This window comes from Ostrinia furnacalis, unplaced genomic scaffold (assembly GCF_004193835.3).
Source record: "Ostrinia furnacalis isolate ACB-3 unplaced genomic scaffold, ASM419383v2 OfSCF1459, whole genome shotgun sequence".
NCBI classification, from domain to species: Eukaryota; Metazoa; Arthropoda; class Insecta; order Lepidoptera; family Crambidae; genus Ostrinia; species Ostrinia furnacalis.
Window position 1 is genome coordinate 187,752 of NW_021131698.1, and position 13,518 is coordinate 201,269.

General features: G+C 35.3%; 1 protein-coding gene across 1 annotated transcript; it reads right to left on the reverse strand.

Moving 5' to 3' along the window:
* Positions 1-10,946: 10,946 nt before the first annotated feature.
* LOC114352855 (uncharacterized) lies at positions 10,947-12,956 on the reverse strand. Its single transcript, XM_028304598.1, has 3 exons — positions 12,841-12,956; positions 12,320-12,430; positions 10,947-11,103 (listed from the first exon to the last, which is right to left on the reverse strand). The coding sequence occupies exons 1-3, from the start codon at positions 12,850-12,852 to the stop codon at positions 11,023-11,025; spliced, it is 204 nt and encodes a 67-aa protein (XP_028160399.1). The 5' UTR covers positions 12,853-12,956; the 3' UTR covers positions 10,947-11,022.
* Positions 12,957-13,518: the final 562 nt, after the last annotated feature.

Here is a 13,518-nt window from a genome sequence, read left to right on the forward strand (position 1 = left end):
GGTAGTTTTTATGGATCATCTTCGCAATAAAACTAATTCAATCCCTCTCTATAATGTACACACTGCTAAATATTAGTTACTGATTTGATTCTCATTCCATGTGTCATCAGGAAACGTATTATTACTGATAATTTTCGCCATCATATCCTGGTTCACAGCTTTCTACCATTGTATGAGTCAATGATGACTCGTAGCTATGGTAAGTATCGAAAATTTTCGAATCTGTTAATCATTAGATTATGTAACGTCCTTGGCTATCTGATATCCTAATATTTTGCCTAATTACTAAAACTAATAGTTTATTAAAGCAATACCAACATTGAGCATAATCTTACACTTAGGGCTGATTTTTCAATCAATTTAAAAATCAGCCCTTAATCTAATTCGACGTAGCTAAATAATGAGGCTTGTATTATGCCTATCCATTCTCAAGACCTATCTCAATTATTTTGATTGTTTTATGACAAATTGTAACAAAAACTCAACATTAGTTATTCATTTGCAAACACGCCCCAGCGAAATAGTTAATGGGGCCATCTATCACAAAATCACGCCGCAAGTCACAATACAAATTACGTAAACCATTGTATCTGACATTGATCGTGTACGCATTCTTGTAATAAACGAGTCACTGTTTCCCAAAAAGCAGCAGATTTGTCAGCAGAATATAAAGGGTACAATAGATTAAAAGTAAATACTTAGAGGTAAACGGGACTATTATATTTAGCAACTCCTGTGTAACCAGGATCTACAGCTTGCCCGCCAATAAAAACCAGTGAAGGTCAATTTTGTCCCAGGGGAAAGTTAACTGTCATTGGACCCGCAACGAAATTAATCAGAAATTGTGGTACAAGGGCGCAAATCGAAACTAACTTAAGCTCTGTATTAATGACTTCTCAAACTCACACTCGCATTCTTTCTTATACAATTATTTGCCCCAATATCCTAATGGCACGAGACAATAAAGTTTGGGTACTTGTGCACAAACTGAAACATCCATTGTCTTGCTTTTCGATTAACTGTTATTGTGACTAAGATTTCAGATCCGGATTAAAAAGGAGAATAAGAAATGAAATTATGTAATACAATAGTAATCTTTACGCAGGGTTCTGATACATTATTATGATTTCATTTATGAGATACTGCTAATAAAACGAAGGTACAGAAAGGTTATTTGCGGAGTTGTAATAATAAACAAAAGCTTACTTTGTTGGTTATCAATATAGGTATTAGTTAAGTGTGAAGATAACTGAAGTTAGTCAAAGTATAGTTAAGTAACAAGCGTGGGCTGAAGAATATCTTCAACTAGGAAATTTTATCCGACTTTAAAGACTCTTTTTTATTACTAACAATAGAAATAAAATAACAACATTCTGAAAAATTGGTCTATTTGTATTAGTGGAGAAGCAAACCGGAAAATACATTATGTAGGGCCAATATCAGCTTTCAAAAAGCACCCCGTGGCTAATTATATTATTTATCAGATCCAATTTAACATAAAATTCGTCCATATCTGCTGATTGGATCAGAAATTTCAGAACAAGTGTCATAATATTCAATCTTTACAACAGCGCCCTTTGAGATCTTATCATCGTTTGTTTTATTAAATGTTTCTCTTTTCAACCGACTTCAAAAAAAGGAGGAGGTTCTCAATTCGACCCGTATGTTTTTTTTTTTTTTTTTCTATGTTTGTTACGCGATAACTCCGCCAATTATGAACCGATTTTCAAAATTCTTTTTTTGTTCGATAGGGTACACTTCTGAGGTGGTCCCATTGTCACCAAGTCAGGATCTGATGATGGGATCCTAGGGAAATCGAGAGCAACCCTCAAATTTTATAGGCACGTATATCGTTTTTCAAACTTTTTCTTAAGTTATTCATATGAGCTGATGATAGAAGGTAAAACTCCTTAATGCTTAGGAGTTGGAGGATAATTCTTTAAATATTATAAGTACAAATAGACCAACAGTTGTATTCTTTCATGTTTTTAAGGTGGGCTGACGGTTTAAGGTCTTTTTAGGTTTCCTATATGGTAGCACCGACTCCAGAAGTATCAATCATGGTATACCTACATAAATATTAATTCGTCCTAATAAATAAGTAGGTTATTAGTAATTATTTTTCTACTTTTTAATGTAGGTTTTTTGGAGTCGGTTTTTTGTATGTCAACTCGCAAAGTTGACTTTCAAGAAAGTGCTCAAAGAACTTACCTACCATAACACAGTCTGTGATGCGTTTACTTTTTATTTAGGCAAGCATTTTTGCTATGCGGATTTTATGGTAATTAATCTTGATTACTTTGAATAATTAGCCAATTAAAAGTATACGCCATTTCATTATTAACGTGCGAACTTATAATTTGGGCTGCCAAAGTGATTGATGGAACGAATCCAACGTCACTTAATGATGAGTATATTGTGGAAGTTTTATAAAAACCGTTGCTACATACGATACTATCATTTTAAGTAGGACGACTGTCAGTGCATGAGGGCGCGAAGATTTCAGCCAACATAAATCAACGGCATGGGACTGACATACTATGTAAAAGTCCCTAAATTAATAAATAGAAAAAAAATCAACGGCATACGAATCTTTATTCATTGTGGAAGCATCAAAGAACTTACATAAGAATTGATAACTCTATAGGTACCCAGGGAAGATACTTGACTTTCTGAAACGTGCTTAACAGAAAGCTTGATTCATTGCCCTGATTGCGTCATATCAGACTTCTAAAGATCATCATCATCATTTCAGCCACAGAACGTCCAATGATGAACATAGCATAGGCCTCTCCCAATGACTTCCACATCGCACGGTTGGTAGTGGCCTGCATCCAGCGCTTTCCTGCTACCTTTATCAGGTCCTCGGTCCACCTTGTGGGTCGTCCCACGCTGCATTTTCCGGTTCGTGGCCTTCACTCCAGAACCTTGCTGCCCCATCGGCTATCAGTTCCATTGCCACTTCAGCTTGCTAATCCGTCGGCTAAAGATAGTGACTAGTTAAGACACTATGATTTTGATCCCAGCTGTTAATTACAAGCACACATCCAATTGGATTCATTGACCAAAACCATAATCTCAAGGTCTGCTACGAATGTTATAGCATACTCGCACGCTATACGTATAATACCCCGTAATCTGTTACAGCTGAACCAATGTTACATTCGGTAATCGAACGCATTGAACGAGAACTATGACGAAACATATGAAGTCAATAACCCATTAATATACTTTGTATATCGTTGCCAAAATCTAACGGTCATTACTTAAGAACTTCCTGTCTGCGGAAAGTGTACCGGCGTCTTTACTAGGCCAAACTTAATGTGTAATTACTCGAAGAAGTGATGAATAGTTTAATTCATACTTAACTTTTAATTAATTAATCAATAGAGAGAGGTGGTGAATAATTAAGATTTGAGCAAAAACACAACAACGGATTTGTTTAAAATATTAAAAGGCTCTTCGGTCATAACTTCGAGCTTTAAAGTAATAAATTATCTTTAATTGTATCGTAATTACACAACATTTACTTTAATTTAAATCATGATTCCGTTTTATTACTGCTTAATTGATTAACGTTTTATTTTCAATATTATTAATAAGACTAATTTTTGCGTTAATGCGATCTTTTAGAGTCTGTGATTAAAATCAAATAATGTAAAAAAACCTTGTTTGCGATAGATCCCAGTTTATTTTTCACATTACAGGCTAGAATCGATCTGACTCTCCGATAAAAACAAATAATTAACCAACTGAATTATTACTCGTTCAAATAGAGTTAGTATTAACTTTAGAACATGTAACAACATTTTTTTATCAACTGTAGTCCCGAAATAACTTGTTGATGTGAATGTGTGCAATATTTTACGGAGACGTGTGCTATGAATCCAAATGACTTAAAATCGCTTAATCGTCGCAACATTGGCAACGCAAGAACACCCAGCCCTACATACAAATGTATGATCTCATTGACTGTAATATGAGACGTATGTTTTACACCTTTTAAACAATCAATATTTCAACTGATACGCATTACATAAGTCCAAACTCTATCTTTCAGACAGCTAAATAAAATAAAAATAAAAACAAACCAACACCTACCAGATTTTCAAGCTCTGAATACATTAATGAAGCTATTATAATACCTGTAACTGATTTATCTATTACCGAAGAGCAAATTGAACGATTGTATCACTGCGGAAAGTGGAGCGTCCCACTGAGGTGTTTCGCGGTTAGGGTTGTCAGGTGTCCGGCTTTAGCCGCTTTTTAGGGACGTGTCCGGCCTAATATTCTCTCGTCTGACCTGTTCGGGTTTTGTTAGGGGTTTTATGTGGCTGCAGGGCCTTATTTGCTAACTTTTGAATAACGCACGCATCGCATCACGAACACAAAAAAATTTGCTAGCACATAAATAAAATATTTTTATTAGGAATAAACGACGGGGTACGCCATGAATGTCCAGCTTTTAGGGTAAAATGTCCGGCCAAATTATGCGCCAAGTCCGACTTTTGTGTTTTTGAACCTGGCAACCCTATCGCTCGCGGGTTACATAAGTGTTAGTCAGCTGATTTGAAGCAGTGGGTGTCTTTGCCCTCGAACTTCGAACACAAAACAGTGCCGAGGCATTATATTATTTATCACCATTATTACTTTCGTGGAATTGCGAACGGCTAGTAACTAAACTCCCTGTTCTAGTTGCTTTAGGAGTTGCTTATGTCTTAGGATGTCTTCTTCAGCCCTTTTTAAGGCTTGCTTTAAAATCTCTTGAGTGACCATAACCCTAGACTGTATTCTAAGAACAGTAACTTGTTTTAAGGTTGTACTGTGCCAACTTGTAACTTTCAGCGTTTTCGATGTATAAAAATGACTCTATCTTTGCTGTACCTAAGTAGAGCTCTCACTAAAACCGTCAATGACGTATTAAAGGATATCTAGAAAAACTTTTTCGTCCACGTATGTTACTTGTTAACATGAAAAGGTACTAAACTTGTATCAACACGTTGATTTGCCTCTCCCATTGAGAAAGTGGATGCTGGTGAAAATCTCATGCGCCTACGATATCGTGATTATCATATGTGAATCACCATTAGTGTGATATCACTTTATGTTTACGTTGCTATTGGTACTGTCGAACGATGTTGAATGAAACTACTGATTTTGATACGTTGAATCAGTATCCAAAACCATTATTTATGAGGTTTTAAGAGAACAGCCATTCTGAAATATGCAAAGGGCTAATTGCAGGCAAGAATTTTCCTTTACACCATAAAATATATATAAATATACAAATTACAATATGGATTACGGATTTATAATTTCTTCTTATGAGCGGTCAAATATTCAGAATGAATTTGTAAACCAGTTGTACGTAACTGGTTTAGTCGAAATTTCGCATTCGTATGTAAATTGGATGACATTGCATCATTTTGGTATCTTTGAGATTGCTAGCATGCCATCATTACGCCGGCTCCATATTCAGTGCATGGTACACATAAAGTCTTTAAAAAATATGGACCCTATAGATTATAGATCTAATAGTTCTGGGCACCAGAATCCTGGATAAATAATTGCATAATCAAAGCTCTGAAAGTGCATAGTTTAATATGTACTTTCTAGAAGAAACGTGCCAATATTTAGCCCATTTAAAAATGAATAAAATTAGTTCAAGACTTGGCTGACAATGGTTTCGATTTATTTTGCATCATTACAATATTCTGTGACAAAAAAGTCAAAAACTTTAAATGGGCAAATTTTGTTTTATTTTTCACCGACTGTTTAGATACACGCTGTTGAATTTACTTTCAAAATAAAATGCATAACTAATTCTTGCTGTAATAGGGTTTTTATCTGTCAATGCTAGACACGGTCTCTGATCGAGCGCGAAACCGGAACAACACGCTGCGCAGGCGCCGGCCGACATCTGTCATCGTGTCATAAGGGTAACAATGACATTTCCGCGTATTTTTAATCTCTATACATAAGTACTAACGATAGCTTAAAGGTAGAATTAAACATTAAACAATATTAGAGTAATGAACAGATTTTCGAATGGAGACAAAAGTGTGTTTATCACCAACTCTTGTAGAACTGCCTATTATTTTTAATTGTGGTTCATCTTCCCGTGAAATCATGATTGGCAAAGTTGCCCATAAATCCATAATGCAGCAATTCAATTACCTACTTGCCTGTTTAAAGGCACCTTTTAAACAACATCAGTTGTTGTGTATGATTAAAATCTCAATTTGAATTTGAACTCGATTCGAATCAAAACTAGATTAAAATGGATTACTTACATAAAACCAGCCTACCCAGTAATAATCGAAATAAGTTAAAATTTAATTCATTATTAACCTGTACTTCCTTTCATCAGATACTAAAAAATTGTAACAACTACATATAATAAAAATATAATTCCCACATCACACACGTTCATAGTGGTAGTCGGATGTCGATTACAACATTTAGCCACCGCAACTGAACTGTATGGTAGGCATCCATCAAACATTATGTATTATGTGATCACTGGATATGAACCATAACATCACAATTGAAGTCGAAAGCAGTCAGTAGACTCTCTCATACACAGTCCAGAAACTAATCAACCGTCACATTTTAGTATAGATTCTATTTAATTTTGTAGCTATCAACACGCTAGATGTAGAGTCGTATTCTGAAATGGCTCTGAATTGCTTTAAACTTAAACTAACTGAAGCTATTTCTGAGTAATACACTCTAAAGTTTTTGTGTTATTTGATAAAAAAGGCTATAAGTAGGTTGCCGTATTTGAAATATTCTAAGTCGGAAGTATTTTCATGTTTTATTATTAGAATGATGATCTTAGGCAGCATAATTGTAGTTTAGCACTTTTAATTACAATTTGAGTTAAAATTGAAGCAACAAGTTTTACTGCATTTGCTTTCATTTACATCATCTTGCTTAAAGCCTTGATTGAACGCTCTACTTACAACCGGTTTAATAAAAACTATACCATTAGTAAAAGGAGCCAAAGTGACACTTTCAATTGCCAATTTGCCACTAATAGCCAATTTGTGATATTATCTAATTAATAGGATTTGTTTAAGACATGTTTATATAACCTTTGTGCTTATAATAACATAATTTAATTCTATGGAAATCAAATAGTTCATAAATCACAATAATAATTCTGCTTGATCATGGCCTTTGAATATAGAGGGAAACTACCGCATAAATTATGTTTATGACAATTCTATACAAAATTACCGATCTGAAAGTAATTATGTTAGCTAAGGTTTAATGCCTAAACCTCTGAACTGACTTTATTTCTGCTCTGTTCAAGGGTTGACTTCGAGTGAATTTCGTATGGCATTAAGTTCGCATTTGCTCTTTTTTTCATTGCAAAGGTGTCTTTTAATTAGTATTTACCAACGTTTTTAGTGCAAAATTAAAGGCATTTGTGTTTCATAAGAGTATAAATTGAATGATCGCGATTTGGATCGTAGCAGGTGTGATAAAATCTCTATCATAGATCAAAATCGCAGGTGGCAGTGCAGATTACAGTTATAACAATGTTTTTAAGAACCTGAGTCATGAAAAACATTGTTGAAGCTAAAATGACACTTTCTGAGTCATGCAAAACGCTCAAATGTGAAAAGAAGCACGAAGAGAAGACGGAAATACTTGACATCATAATGTCTCATTTATGATACACCAGTGCATTGTGAGTGCACGCTCTACATCTTGTGTTCTTTATAGGACACGAATCACATTAATCACAAATAATAAGCGTTTTGTTCGTGCACCTCCAAGTATTTATTGATTCCAACATGATACAAACACAATCCCTTCCCAGAGTCACACTTCCGTACAATTGTTTTGTAGTTTATGATTACATCGGCACGTATGTAGGCCATCATAATACTTCCGATACCTTTCCAAAGCCATTCGTCCCTCCGTTACATAACTGGAATGAAGATATCTTAAGTCCTAACGTAAACTAGACCTTATTCCTTAGAGACTAAGTTTATAACTGCACCAGCAGAACACGATGTTGTGCAGAGTGATCTTTACAAAACTCGCTTGCATTTTAGGTCTTTTTTCAGAGAACACTTTTACTATCACTTGCGGCCTGCATACAGTCAACGCCAAAAACTGCCAATACTTTTTACCTTTCCACACAAGTGTACCAATTTATATGACTATACTTTTTGTTACCGACTGTACTGGTTATTAACGATGACATAATGGAATTTAAAGAAGAAAACAAGTTTATAAGTAATTTTGCTCAAACTTAAAAGGCATTAACGGACATGCGTTAAGACAAATTGGTGCGTGAGGTGAGATAACGTTGAAGTCTCACAGTAAATAAAATTATGTGACTTTCGGACATTTCTTCAATGGCTTACGGCTGGAGTTTTATGGATGTTATAGATAAAGTTTACATGATTATGCCTTGTTGTATGTGAAGCCATTAACTGTGTAAATATATTAGCTATATTTAGCTTACCTACTTAACCAATTAGGTATTTATTTTATTTACTGTTAAATTCCATATTACTGACACTTAATTCTTAAACCATTTTGGGATGTATAAAAGGTTTTTGCACTTTACATGTGCAGCAAGTCTTGTATGAAAATATAATTGTAACCTAATGCAGTTGTTTTTATGTTTTCACACAAAAACGCTGTAAGATTATATTTTTAGTTACGCGTACTAAGGCTTACCTTTATCCCAAATTTGTACACATTGTGTAGTACAATTTTCGGTGACCGCAAGCGAAAGCCGGTGACCACATAAATAATTGTCTCTTTTGCGGCTACTGACGGTAAATCACCTCACAGAAACCAAAAAAATAATCGAGAGAAGTAAGTAACAACAGTTTACAGTAGTCGATATTTTACTGATGCCAACGGATTTTGCCAGAGGCACAATCGAGCACCCTTTACTTTAAAAATAACGTTATAAACAAAACAAGACCAAAAATATAAACCCATTCAGCTTTTCAAGTAGAGATGACCGCACATTAAACTAAAAACCGTGGCATCTTAGGTAGCTGTTATAGTTGCGATTTTGCTACGAAAAAGTGTATGATTTGATGTGCTGCTTACTGTCAAATTTTGCTAATGTCCATGGATGATATACCATCAGGTGATTCACAAGTCCCCACTTCTAAAAACGAAGCTTCCACACAAACTGCTTGGCCACAAATAAATTGCATAAGGTAAATTACATTGTTATTGTTTTTTTTTTTCATTCATTGAGTCTGATATAACTCTACTTTGTTCTCTAGGAATGCAATTTGAGATCGTTTAGCCACATTTTTTAAACTTTCGCGTCTGTTGTAACCACACAATAGTTAGTCTTTTATTATGTTTTATACATTATTGTCAGGGGTCTTTAAAAGGTGGAAGTAAAGATTAAGAACGAATACTGTTCATTGAAGTACTAGTTGTTTGTTATGTTCTAGACATAAACTTGGAATTAGGTAATTTTTATTTTTACAAAGACAAATTAATGTGATCTTATTGGATTCACTTTGAAAACAGTCTTTGCCTAATGTTATTCTAGGTAATTTCACAAAAATATAGTTCGCGGGTTCTGTATTTTCGGTGCTTCTTTATTTTACGAAGTAACTTATTAGTAGATAATAAGTCTATTCTACCATGATGACCATGTTACACAAAATACACCTTATGCTGTGCAGTAATATATTAATGCTAGTCTTCACTAAAAGTCTTCGCAAAAGTAAATGGTTATACAGCACATAGGTAACATGACTATACATCAAATATTACATCGGCAAAAATTACTAATTTTCACATAATCATTTATGTCAGGTGCTTGAATACAGTAACTAATTGCCTTTTTACCTAATCTAAGCGTAACCACTTCGTTATTTAGCCATTACTTAGGAATATCTACACTTATGAAGACTTCATAAAGATTAATGAATGTGGTATTAGTATTCAATAGTGCGATGATATAACGCCTGATCATAGGAAGTCATAGTGATAATGCTAAAATAATATTCGTTTATCCCTCAACGTAATCTATATTATGTAGGCTTATTAAATGCTTGTGTTAAGAGTAAGTTCACAACAACCAGCTGTTGTCAGAGCCAGCGACCTTGGAATCGGCAATTCGATTCTGAGACCATCGGCTATTGTAACGTAAATGGTTTAATTTATATCAACTAATTCAAAAAGTGTCTCTAGTAAATGATACAAGAATAATATAAAAGTTTAAAACATTTTACAGTCCATATTCTACAACACAGACTAGACATTCTTGTTGCCAATTAAATTATTACAACCATATACAATGCTATTGTCATTGTAGTATCGTTCTCTTAAGAAAACATTCAGTTTTCGCGTAAATTCAGTCATAGTGTTTCCAAAAATTCTAGCGTATTTGACATTCCGCTCGACATGCAAATGTATAAATGTACAAACGGTGTCGCCGCGATCAGACAGCACATGATCTTACTTTCTCAGGCTTTTAAATTAAAATGTTAGGTAATTTGGCACTTCCCAACTTTTTGTAATGAGCTTTTTAATAGCTAAGTATTCATGTAAAGTTCTTCTGTTGGTTCACGCAACAGAAGAATTTTGTGGTTTTAGAAAAACGTTTAGGTAACGCCTAGTGTCCAATTTTAATTATGTATGTATCAAGTCGTTTTATAATTAATACTTTCTGATAACTTTGTATATTTCTATTTTGGTAGAAAAGCTTAAATACAAGTTGGATGTTTTTTGTTAACGATCAATACAAAGGAGGTAAAGATGGTATAATTAAATTTTTAGAGACTGACTAAAGCTAGTCTAAAATATGAAAATATTATGGTCTTAAAAGAGTTTTTCACTTGATAGCCGGAAAAAATCATCTGCTAATACACTGCTATCACTAGGTTTAATTTATCTACCTACCAGATTTAGGGAAGAAAAAGGGTTGAAAAATAAACTCCAACTAGAACGGATACATGTAATTTGTACAAAGGTCAGTATTTACAGATCGTGAAGTCATGAGCCAGTGAGGGTAGTTGGTTAGTAGTACGTGCCGACGTAGCCTGGGGCGATGTAGCGCCCTGCCAAGCCGTTCACCACGGTCGGACCAGCTACCAGGGTCTGGAGAAGAAGAAATTTTGATAATAAGGCCTTAAAATACGTTATCCTCAAGTTCAGTGTTTTTCAACCAGTGTGTCGCGACCCCCTGTGTGGTCACCAAGCCTCTATAGGGGGGATGCCAGAGTTCGTAAAAACTACCTCAGTAAAAAAAATAGTAAAGTTATAAAGATAGATTTATCTGTAATAGAATAATGCAAAATGCATAAAATGTTGTATGGATTGAAATATTCGGTTCCTACAACATCTTTGTAACATTATAAAATGCATAAAAAAAGCGAGCGGTCGTGGAGTCGCAAAATATTTTTTCATACTAGGGGGGTCGTGTCATGATGACACGATTAGATTTGGTCGATTCTTCATACAAATTAAAATCGGGCCCAACTATCGGCCAACTAAAAATCGGTGGTCTGCGCCTAGTGTAAATTTGAGAACGGTCTTAGACAGCACCAAATATCTCGTTATAATCTATAGAGATTGTATAGACAATCGCTTCAATCAAGCGCTCAGAAAAAAAGAAGGATATTGCCTTCGCCAAGCATTATCTCAAGAATTGATTCTCCAGTAAAAAGAACATAGCACTAAAGATGACGATAAGATCTCTAGCAAATATAGCGCTTGTCTGAGAGCTCAATTGAAAGGTAGCTGATAAGAATTTGCTGAATCATTATTCTTCGTCTTCCGTTTGATGATCCAATTCTCATATGACATACAACTCACTAGCCTTTTTTTTTCAGTGGAATGTGCACTTACACACTTACATAACCATTTATTACAAAAAAGATAAGTAGGTACCTAATGCTAAATCAGTTTGTAAAATAAAAAAATAAAGTAAAAATCTTGGTATCATATCCCTTGACATTTTAGGTCAGAGTGTTTAGTGCGAATTTACATTAAATGTCATCGCTAGCGAGTGCGTCAAAAAATTAGTTCTTGAAAGTATCCGCTAGAGACGCTGTACAATCTATCATACATTTCATGTTATTTGTTGTTCGCCGTTGTCCGATTTTTAGTTAGCCGATAGTTGGATCGGGCTGTTAATCAGTATGGAGATATTGTATGAAAGTGCGCACATTATACCGATTTGGTATCGGCCGTTTCTTCATACAAATTAAAATCGGGCCCAACTATCGGCCAACTAAAAGTCGGTGGTCTGCGCCTAGGCTTATACCAACTCGCACTATAAGCACACTGATTTTACTTAAAAAAGTTAACTCACCCTGCCGTAGGGAGCGACCGCTGGGGCGACGATGCCACCATAGCCGGGCCACGTGGTCAGCAGTTGGGGAGCGGCAGTGGCGAAGGCCACGCAGACGAGAAGGAGGATCACCTGGAAATAAATACGTTAATGATGTTGTATTTTGATTAGCAACAAAATATCAGCAACTTTACTTTTCACAGGAGACAATCCTCGGGACTGTTGATTCGAAATTATTTTCTTGGAAAGCTGCTATCTTATAAAGTCCAGACGACAGCACGTGAAGCTGAATATGGTGGCTTCTTATTACCTTAGTAATAGAGGCAATTTTGCAACAAAAATGTCAGAAGTCTGATGTGCTATCGTCTGTAATATAAAAGTGACTGTCCTAAGACAGTTTTCTTAAGAATTTCTGCAAGCTTAACCGCAAGCTTAGCTCCTTTGATATGGATAAACATTAGAACCAGTTGAATATGGATAAACAATGATAAAAAGAAATCACCGACTCTTTTGCAACAATAAACTAAGAAAATTCAACTCACTACGTATTTCATTTTGAGGGTAGATTGGTTGGTTTCTCACTAGAACTGCTTGTCAGCCTTCTGAGTGCAAACTATGCAGTCCTACGGAAGCCCAGCGCATATATACTGCCCTAGAAGGTCGTCAACAAAGCTGATTCGCCTAGATCTTATCCCTAGGCGTGCCTAGACGCTCCAAAGGTCGCTTATCTGAATAACTAATGAAAATTCCTGTCTAGATAAAAAATGAGGTGATAATTATTCAGACCAGATATGGTGACGTTCATAATTGCACTGACTGTGATAGGGAACAGATGGTTGTAGCGCCTTGGCAATCTAATAAGGATCAAGAATATTATAGTATGCTAAATATTAAGAAAAACTAATTGCGGTGATCCAAAGAATCAGTTGGAGTTGAAAAGAGTGTGAATGTACCCTCAAGAATAGTTTAGAAACTCAATCTAAAACCCTTTCCCAGTCTTGAATTTGAGTTTTAACATCCATATTCACAAACGATGCTTGCAAAGTGAAGCAGCAAATCGAACGCACAGCGTTGAATCGAGCTCTGTGGTAGGTTCGTGTGCGACCCTGTGCGTCCACGCGCACTGTGAGACCTCATAGTAATATTTGTGAATACGGGCGTAAGCGTCGTTTCAGAGCATAATTCTATCTTCTGTGTCAAAAGTAAAGATGTAGTTCTTC

What these genes read in the sequence shown, in the direction of transcription:
- LOC114352855 (XM_028304598.1), bottom strand. An exon ending in CGGTCGCTCCCTACGGCAGG is followed by an intron (nt 11,104 to 12,319) that starts GTGAGTTAACTT and finishes CTTCTTCTCCAG; the next exon opens with ACCCTGGTAGCTGGTCCGAC.